Consider the following 11615-nt stretch of genomic DNA (forward strand, 5'->3'; position numbering starts at 1 on the left):
ATCTCCATATAAAACTGCATAATGCGTAAATACAACCTATCTTTAAAAAGAGGCCGTCAGCTTTTTGCGACTACAATTTAATGTCACCAAAAGTCCTTCGCTCACCTTTCTCTCAATCCCTCTCTTTCTAATCTCTCTTTCTGCTCAGTAGACCTCCACTTGTCCTCACACCTCTGTCTCTCTCTTTCTCTCTGCCCCCACATCTAATCTCTTTTTGTGAAAAATTAGCTGTAAAAATAAATTTGCCTTGATTTGACACTACCTCTAAAATCGAGCTGCATCTCTTTCTCTCCTCTCCAGTGTGGAGCATGATTTCCGACAGCAGGAGGGACGCTTACAGGGGGTTATGGAGGCCCTGGATGGGGAGTATGATGTGCCTGCAACCACTCAAACCAAGCCCACGCCAGCCCCTTCCTCCACCAGCCGCACCAGTACTAAGTCCCGTGTCAAGAAACTCCGAAAGAAGTGTTTCTGGTGGCTGTAAGCTTTGGATAAACCACAACAACGTTTCTGGCCATATGACATATGGGCTTTGATTATGTTTCAGGAGGCTCCAAAGTTTTGGAATAAAGCATCTCTCCCATGGTCCTGTGGATGTGTAGTCTGTTTAAGTGTTATTAAAGTCAGTTGGGGCATTTTCCAAGCTGAATTCTTGTAAATGGCACTTTTCCACAGCAATCCATCCTCAGTTCACAAAATACACCAGGGGACCAGGAATAATGAAGCAAAAGACAACCAAAGGAGCTGCTGGAAATTTCCTCTCAGATCTCTCTGTCTAAGGGAGATTGAGAATGTGCTCCTCGTGTCCTTCTCTCTGTGGGAACCAGACTTCAGCGGCTAATTTGCGATTAACTTTTTGACTCAAAGTGAGGATAGTGTTTTTCCATTTAAGCAGGGAGATGAAGCATCGACACTTTGGATGACAAACGAGCGTACTGTTTGTCACTTGGCTGAGTGGCTGTCTAGACCGATGGACAGATGTATGAACGGATGGATGGATTCAAGCCTACAGCTGGGAATGAATACTTGCAACAGTTTTGGCTAAATTACAGCAATAAGCAGGGGAATTGGAGTGATTCTGAAAATTCAAGGAATTTAACACTGGAATAACACTGTGTCTTTGGACGGCGTCACAGCCAAAATTTGAATGTAGCAACAACTGAAGAGCTAAAAGGATACGAGTGGAAAACAAGCTGATGAGCACTCTGGAAACTAAGAGACAGCTCGCTGAATGGATATCAGGTTTTGGGGCACGGTGGAGATTGTATTAAGAATACATTAACAGACAAAGTGATAGGCAGCTGATCACAGACTGACAGATGATTAAAAATTCTGTCAACGTTGTCTGAGTGATTGATTCTCTCCTTTATTACCATCCAAAATGGAAGTGTTTTGATGTAAGCTCAATCTTGTTTAAAGGACCCCCCCCCTACACACACACACACATACACACACACACACTCGTGAGCCAATGCAAACTAGGGGTAGATCAGTTATCACTTCACAGTTAGCTTCTGGCCTGTTTTCATGTTTCAAAGATGTATCAGTATTTGCAAAGTCTGAGCTAATAACGCAACTATAAACTCCTTATGAATTACTGTGAAACTAGCTGTGGATGTCTGGAGTTTTTCTTAATTTCAAATTAGTACAGTACAGTAAGTTACCTAGTAAATTTAACAGAAAATCTGTCCAATCTCTTTCGAAACATTATTCCCCAAAACCAAACATCAGCTTGTTCATGTTAACTATACCATAGATAATCATTTCCATTAGGGCTGCATGATTAATCTAATCGCAATCACGATATTGTTATGTGCGATTACATAACCGCAAAAAGTGTGCGATTTAAGCAAAAAAAGTGTGCTGTGTGGGAGAGACTCTCCTCTCAGTTTGCACTGCTTCTGCTCATTGTCTCCGCTCACACCAGACTCATGCATGTGCCCCTAAAACAGGTAAATACGAACCACAAAAAGTAATTTATGGGCAGGTAACGTAGTAACGTTAATGTTAAAGACAACAACCTACCGGAACCCCCCTCCCGGCCCTGCCGCTAATCGTTCAAAACATATCCGGACTCGCCACTGGAGCAGCGAGAGAAAAGTCGGTGGGCCTGTGTCACTCTGTGAAAGAGACAGTTACGTTACAGTAACGTTACGTGTCGTCGGCAGCTAAAGCGGTAAGACAGAAGAAAACAGGGATAAGATAAAGAAGGTTTGACTTTGGATCACTAGCCAGTTAACGTGAGCTAATTGCTGCCTTTTGTTTATCAACTTTTTATAAAGCCGATGTCAGTCACTTCTCGTCAGCAGAGCAATCACAGCCTGGATGGGGCGGGACATTAGAATAAAGTTTGACGTGCTGCAGAAAATCATTAAATGTTGAACAATATGATTATTGACAAGTTAATACTTAACATTAATAAATTAAAAACCAAATCGCAATATTGTCCACAATAATTGCAATATGACTTTTCTCCAAATCGTGCAGCCCTAATTTCCATTGATATAAAGTGGTTCTGTATCTCTCAGACCAAGTTGCTGCTGCTAGCTGAATCATTGAGCTACAATAGAGCAACAAAAATCAATGCTAAAAACATACTCTACAAAAAAATTATATACTTTATCAGGTCAAGGTACATTAAGCCATTTAGAAATTAACGTTTTAGACAACAGCAAAAAATTCTTTGTAAAATAACTATATACCGGCAGACATCTCTCATTATCAGAAATTAAAACTTAAAAATCTGTACCAATTCTGTATGGGTCAATCCCTGATGCAAACACACACCCACACTATTATTTTGCACACACATAAACACACACCATCTGCACACTGCTTAGGTCAAAGCAGTTTAGAGCTTGACCGGTCCAATTTCAGCTGCTTCTAGGTGACAAGTTGCCACCAATTAGAACCCTGAATGACACCACACTTACTAATTAACCATAACAGTGTGTGAACTCCCACAATGCCCTTTCTCTTCCTGATCTTCCTCTTGTATGTACAATAAAAGTGTGTATTTTAAACAAAATGTGCTGTTGTTGACATACTTTGTGCTTTAGAATGAAATTACATAATAGACGAAGCGTGGATGGAGGGTCGGCTTTTTAATTACTCCACTTTCAACAGCAGGCAAAGGGAGAAAAAGACACGAGAAGGTTCTGCAATGTTTGACACATCTGTTTCCAGAACTTCCAGCATGTACAGTATGGCAGTTACGCAAAGTTGCATGTACTTACAATTAAGGCGTGCTCTCGACCCATTGTGATGACCGTGCTATTGATGATCCGCAGCAGAGACACCACAATGTCCTGGATATGTTGAAATGTTTCCCCCTGAGAAAAACAAAGACAGTGAGCAGAATAAAAGAAAAAGAATGACAAAATAAATAGTGAGAGAAAGAAAAGATTGTTATTTCTACAGGCCTAAAACCACACACACAGATGCAGAACAGAAAAGCGTCAGGTTTTGTTTGTGCAGATGTTCTCCCCTTTCATGAACTGAAAGTTTGCACGCACAGTCCAAAGTTTAACTCTGGCTCTGGATGGGTGAACGGCAGATCAAATGAATCACGAACGAGAATAAAATTTTGTGAAACTGAAATTCAAAGTCTGTTCACTTTTCAGAAAATGAGCCTCACCAGAACATCCACTTAATCACCTTCACTGTGGACATTTGAAAGGCTTTGGACATGTAGATTTGTCTGTGCAGACTTCTATTCCTATCTTTCCCTTCCCTTTGAAGCCACTTTTGTGTCATTTTCTTTTACTCCATCTGTCCAGAGGAAAACATAGGGGGCAGGATGCATCTAAACTTGTCCCAAATCAAATGACTACTTCATAGTTAAAATCAGTATCATCAAAACAGGTCATCTGCGTGGCCAAGGGTTGATCAACATTAAGACTGGTACGTTATATGGTTGGACCTACTGTCTATAGTCCGGTAGAGCCTTTACACAGGAAGTAATGCCATTATTGTGATGTTCTAAATTAAATACCTAACTATCAATACATGAGAATCGAATGTGGGGATCACTATTGGTGCTTAAGGAAACCCTCAAAATATTAATCTGAATATGATAAAGAATAAGATGAAATAAGAATGATTTACTGTTTTGTTGAGTTGTTTTGTCTGATTTTGTTGAGCGAAAACACTCAAATGCTGTAAGCTCAGAAATTATTGCCACTTAACTGTAACACACACTCTAAAAGAACTAAAGACATATCTCTATATTACAAACATATTACAATATCAGTATTATTTAGATGCCCTGCCCAGCTGTATGTTAACCATTTTAATAACCTTGATCTCTATTCATTTAATACTGAATAGACAAAAACCTGTCAATACATGAGGGAAAAGCCTTTAATAAGAACGAATTGTAAACTTTCAAATAAATACAGAAAATGGCTGTCAAAGGCAAAATATTGACATCATGCCTCTGCTAATCAGAATCAGAAAGAGCTTTATTGCCAAGTAGTGTTTTACACATACGAGGAATTTGCTGTGGTGATAAGGTGCTATACGTAGACAAACATACAGTCAACATAAATAAATGTAGAAATACATAAATATGGAATGGAAGAACATACATGTGCATTATTCTGGGTCTGTGCCGTGCAGAAGTAACGCAATGGAAGATATTATTGTGTACATATAAATATATAAACTGACAACATAAAAATATACAACAACAAAGATCAACAATCAACAACAAATATGTGCGACGTGCCAGTCTGTGCCCAACACGAGATGAAACAGTATTTAAATGTGCAGAGACATTTGTATCGTTTGCAAGGGGGGAGTGTCAGCGGGGGACCCAGGCCTTGTTAATGAGGCTAGTTGCAGACAGGAAGAAAATGTTTTTGTGGCGAGAGGTTTTGGTCCTGATGGACCACAGCCTCCTGCCAGAGGGGAGAGTCTGAAACAGTTTGTGTCCGGGGTGGGAGGAGTCAGCTGCAATCTTTCCTGCTCGCTTCAGAGTCCTCGAGGCGTACAGGTCCAGAAGAGAAGGAAGATTGCAGCCAATCACCTTCTCTGCAGAGCGAATGATACGCTGGCAGCAGCGTACCGGATGGTGATGGAGGAGGTGAGGATGGACTCAATGATGGCGTTGTAGAAGTGCACCATCATAGTCTTTGGCAGGCTGAACTTCTTCAGCTGCAGCAGGAAGTTCATCCTCTGCTGGGCCTTCTTGGTGAGGGAGGTGAAGGAGTCCACAGTGGTGACATGGGGAGTCACACAGGATGATGGGGGAGGGTGGGGCTGTGCTCTTTCTGAAGTCCACGACCATCTCCACGGTCTTCAGAGCGTTGAGCTCCAGACTGTTCTGGCTACACCAGGTCACCAGATGGTCGATCTCCCACCTGTAGGTGGACTCATCCCCACCTGTGATGAGCCCAATGAGGGTGGTGTCATCTGCAAACTTCAGGAGCTTGACAGTGCAGTTGTTGGTGTACAGGGAGAAGAGAAGGTGGGAAAGAACGCAGCCTTGAGGGGAACCGGTGCTGATGGTCCTGGAATCAGTGACATGTTTTCCCAGTTTCACGTGCTGCTTCCTGTGCGTCAGGAAGTCAGTGATCCACCTGCAGGTGAGAGAGCTTGTCCTGCAGCAGGGCCGGGATGATGGTGTTAAAAGCAGAGCTAAAATCCACAAACAGGATCCTGGCGTAGGTTCCTGGGGAGTCCAGGTGCTGGAGGATGTAGTGAAGGGCCATGTTAACTGCATCGTCTACAGACCTGTTGGCTCTGTAGGCGAACTGCAGGGGGTCCAGGAGTGGGTCTGTGATGGATTTTAGGTGGGACAACACAAGGCGTTCAAAGGACTTCATAACCACAGAGGTCGGGGCGACGGGTCTGTAGTCGTTTAGTCCAGTGGTCCTTGGTTTCTTGGCGACAGGGATGATAGTGGAGGCTTTGAAGCAGGCTGGCACATGGCATATCTCCAGTGAGGTGTTAAAAATGTCTGTGAACACCGGAGACAGCTGATCAGCACAGTGCTTCAGGGTGGATGGGGAGACATCCAGTCCAGCTGCTTTGCGGGGTTTCTGCCTCCTGAAAAGGCCGCTGACTTCCCTCTCTGTGATGGAGAGAGGAGGGGAGGGGAAGGAGCTGGCCAGCTTTGAGGAGAGAGGGAAAGATGTGGTGGACTGAGGGTGAAGCTGAGTGGAGGAGTCACGGGGGATGGTGTCCGATTGACTCTCAAAGCGGCAGTAGAACTGGTTCAGCTCATTTTCCAGGCGAGAATCCTTCAAGGAATGGAGGACTTTGGGTTTATAGTTTGTGATCTGTCTGAACCCCCTCCAGACAGAAGTGGTGTCCTTTGCAGAGAACTGGTTCTTTAGTCTCTCTACGTACAGTCATTTAGCACCTCCTTGCTAAACCTGAACTTTAACGCCCTAATAAGCCATTACATGTTAACAAAAAAAGAGAAAAAAATTTAATTGTTTGATGACCTGTGAAGACTAATGACACAAACATAAAAACAGGGCAAATCACCCTCTCAAAACGAACTACGCATATGTAAAATATGCACCTTCACAGAGGCATGGCTCGATCTACAGAGGACAAAGCACAGACACACACACACACAATGCTACAATGAGGCCAGTCAATGGAAGCTGACTCAGACCTGCCTGGGGTTAGTACCTCAGTAGTGAAGCATCTGCTACATCCAAACATACCTTAGCATTAATCATGCAGGGTGCAACTGTGTGTGCGTGTGCATGTGTACAACTTTGTCTTGCTGTGTATTTGTGTGTGTGTGTGTGTGTGTGTGTGTGTGTGGGCCTGATGACAAAGGGGACCTGGTGAGGATCAGGTAGGCATGATTAAACCACATTAAATCCACTGACTGCCACAGCGTGACATGGAAAAAATAAACAACCAAAGTGTATGCGTGTTATTTTTTTATACAGTCTATGGTTATCTCGCAGACCATTTTTATTTAAATCTACTTCAAACTCTCTCACACACACACACTCTCATGTAGTTAGGTTGAGGTGCAGCTGTTGATCCTAAATAAGCCTAAATCTTTTGGGCTCACTGTAGGTATTTTGGTCTCCTGGAAAGAGTTTCTTAGACGCCGTCTCAGAGCAGGAAGACGAGAGATAAAACACAATGCTATCTCCTTCTCTCTCCTGCAGAGCATAAACATGTAGAAGTCGATACTCTGTTCATTTATTCAAAACTGTAGCCAGACTGGTTTATCATCTCTACTGGCAACATGATATAAAAAAGAAAAACAGAAAACATTGTTTTGTGGGTAGAGGGAAGAAAAAAGCGAAAAAACTCTGGCGAGCCATGTCTTTCCGACTCTCTCTGTTAGTATCCTCCCTTCATCATACACACACGCACAAAAGTTACGAAGTTACTTATAAATTCAACACAAACTCTCACACAGACATGGGCATCTGTCTATTGTGTCGTCTTCCTTCTCTGTCTCTCTTTCGGCATCTCTCTCTAGTTTTGGAGACATTTGTGGAGAAAACTTAAGCAGGTAACACTCAGAATGAGGAAAAGAGAGTTGGGTGAAAAACAAAGGAGAGAGGAAATTAAGAGGTGAAGGGCAAGGAGGTGAGACCCTCTCCCATTACATCTTCCTCCTTTACTTCTCTTGTCTTTCTTCCATCTGTTCATCTCTCTAGCTCCCTGTATTGTTTTCTTGTAAAATTCCTCTACCTTATTGTCTATGAAATGAACATTTTCACATCCGTCTGTTTAGCTGTTAACCCTTTGTCCTGTTTTTCATCACCCCTGCTTAGCTTTCTGCTCTCCTCTGAAAGTTTTAGTTTGCTTTTTTAGCCAAATAACACATCTCTGTGTGTGCTTCTGTGTGTGTCTCATGTTCTTATATCTCTGTGGGGACTTTAACCCAAATGCATGCAAGCCCGTGGGGACTCGTATCACTGTGGACTGGGGACAAAAACTGAGGTCCCCACTAGGGCTGAACGATTTGGGGAAAAAAATGTAACTGTGATTTTTTCTGCCAGATACTGCGATTACGATTCGATTTGCGGTTGTTGTTTGAATTGATAAAGTTCAATATTCACTGCCAGTCCATTTTTGACGGAATCCACGTCAAGCAGCACTGACCAGACGAACCAGGCAGTAAGATAGACACAGAACAGCATAGAGAATCCGGTCAATTTTCAAAATAAAACACCCTTTGCAGACTCACGATCGTACATCAACAATAAACACAGTTAAAACAGACAAAAAAAGAAACAATTTAACTACATAGCCTACTTAACCATAGTAGAAGCACAAAAATCAAGGACAACTGAACAAATAAGCAAAATCTGAACATGTCAGCAAAATCAGACAGGCAAAACGCTCGTATTCTGAAATGCTCCATGTGGACATGTAATATTAGCCTGCAGAGAGCGGAACAGGCTCATAGTGAGCGGTTATCCGTAGTTGAAGCACACAAAATAGGATAAACGGTGAAATATTTGTGTGAGTTGACGCCGGACAAAACCGCAGCTCAGCTGCCTGTGTCTGTTCGGCTGGTGCCTTTATCCCACGTTTTCCTCTAGTTTTGTTTGTTGTTGTAAAATGTACACGCCCTGTGCCTACTGTAACTGGTGAGTAGGACCGTAACAGGAGGCACATGGGGCTTCTGATTGGCGAGGAGATCTGTCACACAAGGATGACAACCGAATGAATTTGTAACTGCATGACTGTTAAAAACAGATCAGACGCACTGTATAATTAACCTACATTTTTATCGCCATCTTCAAGATTAGCTAATTGCGTTCTTTGAAATTGCAATGCTGCTTTTTGAGGCTTAAGATGTGGTTCTAGGGTTCAGTCTACAGTTAGGTTGAGTGTAGCGTAAGCGTTAATGTTAAGCTTTTTTCATGCATTTTTCAATGAGATGTCCTCACGGGGATAGTGGAACAAACATGCATGTGTCTATGTGTTTTCTTTGATTGCACTCTTTGTACTTTAATAAGTACATTTATATTCATATATATTCTTATGTAGTTAATAGAGAACCCGTATGAGGCTATGCGTCACTGGTACATGATTGTATTTGTACCTGTCATGTCCTTTTGACACTCGGCCACTGTCTGCTTGCGTTTCTTATACCTCAACCGACGCAAATTCATCTCATCAAATTCACCCCACTGCATTCATTACTTATCTCTCTTCTTTCACTGTCTCTGTTCTCTTGGCTCATGCTTCATTAGAGCTATCCAAATAAATAGAGGTGGGGGAAAAAAGCCATACCTTCACTTCAAAGACTCAGGAGGTTGTCAACAACTTGCAGGAGCAATTAAAAAGCCCTCGGCCGGATACCGGTGATGTATTTGTTCTGTGTGTGCGTGTATTAAAAGGTGTTTAGTTCAGGAGCTAACTGGATTTTGTTTCAACAAACTAACATGCAGCAACACGCGTGAAACAAAATCAATTAGATTGTAATTGGTCAAGGCCTGCTTCACTGCACGACTGGATGACTGATGACAAAACAGCTTAAGGCAATTTACTTTACTCTTTAGGAGGCACGTTGCACTGGGGTGGCACAGAATTCATGGGTAGTTCAAATTCATACAGTGATGCTAAAAAGATCTATGATGCTATAAGAAATGTCTTCTAATTCATGGGCTGGGTCATTTTGGAACATTTTCCCATTAATAATGCTTTGTAATAAGGTAGCTTTTCATATTTTCAGAGAAAAAGATGCACTTAGGAGTTTCTCCTGATTGGTCTGCCTTAACTGTAACTATATCATGTTTATTATCTTGTTTATTTGCCTGTTTTGTTTTGTTTTTTTACTACACCTGTTCATCTTTTTATATATGCAGATGGTGTCCAGAAAAAACTGTTGGTGTTGCTGCTCCCTCCTAGCAAGTGACCACTTAGGCTCTGTTTTTTTTTCCGAATGGCATTTGATTATATCGCTGGAAACTTGGTCCACCAATCACAGCCTGGGCGGGAAATTAAAAAAAGCTTGACGTGCTACAGTAAACTTTCAGACTTCAGTTAAACTCGTTCTTATGCATTACTGGTTATGATTATGGACAAGTAAGTAATTTGCATTATCAAATCACCCTGAGCCCTTATCCTCATTAAGTTAAATTATTACTTCCATGGACTTAAAATCATTGTTTTTTTTTAATGTCCTTGTTGTCCTGGCATATGGCCTTTGTGCCGTCTAAAATTGACAACACCAAAGGCCAAGTGGCCTTGCTCCCCGGATGTGGCAATGTACAGAGAGAAAAAAATAAGAACTTGGTATCTTGCCTCAAATAGAAGCTGTGATTGGCAGTGTCGCTAAATGCAACAGCCAATTTGTCCTTGAGCGCACAAACATATGTATGTTAACACTACACATAATACAAATGTAGCCTAAGCAACCTGACTTTACATATTGGATGTGGTCAGTACTGTCTACTTTCAAACCAGGGTGAGAATTACGAGGCCTCTGGGTCTTGACTAAATTCTGAAACATGTATTCATGGTAACCACTATTTTCTAGCAAGCATTGCACTTTGTGGATTTCTGTCATTTGTAACTGCAATTGCGGCATTACGCTGATTTGGTGACGCTGTATCGTAGTCAGCGCAGCGCACGGGGTTTCCACTGGTAACCATTGCTAAAATAATCACTTAAGAAAACTGCTTTTCCGAGCCATTTGATGTTTAATTGATGTCCTTGCTGGACATACCGTAAAGTCATCTTTTAATTTAATTTAAAAGTTTTTTCCCACTTAATCGAATATAAATGTTCAAACAGATGTCTGTAGAACACGATATTATAATACCTACGTCTAAGAACATGACACACCGGTGACATACACTGAGAAAAGCAAATCATTTAAATTATGAAGTGAAATAAACAAAATAAGTTATTAAAAAAATTATAGTCTGTCCTATAAAAGTATATTTAAGTTGTACTTTAAAAATAATTCAATTAATTAATCCATTCATTTCATTTTTAAAAGCTTCAAAAACAAATATTTTGCCAGCAGAATCAAACTCTTTTCCGCATATAAGATATTCAGTATATTAATATTTGTGGTCACGTTCTCAGTCTCAAACATAGCTTAATCTTGTCATGTGACATGAACAAGAACAAATATTACTGGGACCAGTACAGAAAACTGCAGATGAACATTTAATGTCCAGGAATTCACATCAACTACACTGCAAGAGAACCCCATGTTATTTTTGATTTGATTTATTTTGATCCATTTTATAAAATATGCTTTATGTGATTCTTCAATCATTCATTTATTGAAACTGTTGAAATACGTTGCTTGTAAAAAGAGTTTGTTGAAGGCACGATACACATGCACGTGTGTGCACGTGATTAGGATTGCACCACCTCTGCCTCATTTTGAGCCAAGAAAATTCCTAAAAACAACCAGTTTAAAATCCTCCAGAATGCAGTATAATGCCAAGTATGAACTGGGCAGTGATTGTTCTTTACTACAAAATTGTCTGTCTTACCACGTTGTCCCTGCTGAGGACCTCCAGAATGTTGTTGAGCAGCTCCAGACTATTTCTCCTCTCATCATGAGGCCCGTCAGCCATACTGGCCAGTGCCCCGCTTAGCTCCCGCAGCATCATGGGTAACAACACATCACGGCACTCTGAAGAAACAAACCCACG

General features: G+C 41.5%; 1 protein-coding gene across 2 annotated transcripts in view; it reads right to left on the bottom strand.

Annotated features, from left to right (window-relative positions):
• Nucleotides 1-11615, bottom strand: part of LOC123957337 (dedicator of cytokinesis protein 2-like) — a 108762-nt gene that overhangs the window by 52103 nt on the left and 45044 nt on the right. For both annotated transcript variants that reach the window (XM_046030033.1, XM_046030034.1), the window contains exon 26: nt 3237-3332. In XM_046030033.1, the coding sequence (XP_045885989.1) occupies nt 3237-3332 (96 nt within the window). The remainder of the gene's footprint in view (nt 1-3236; nt 3333-11615) is intronic.

The sequence above is a fragment of the Micropterus dolomieu genome, linkage group LG19 (assembly GCF_021292245.1).
Source record: "Micropterus dolomieu isolate WLL.071019.BEF.003 ecotype Adirondacks linkage group LG19, ASM2129224v1, whole genome shotgun sequence".
Taxonomy (NCBI): Eukaryota; Metazoa; Chordata; class Actinopteri; order Centrarchiformes; family Centrarchidae; genus Micropterus; species Micropterus dolomieu.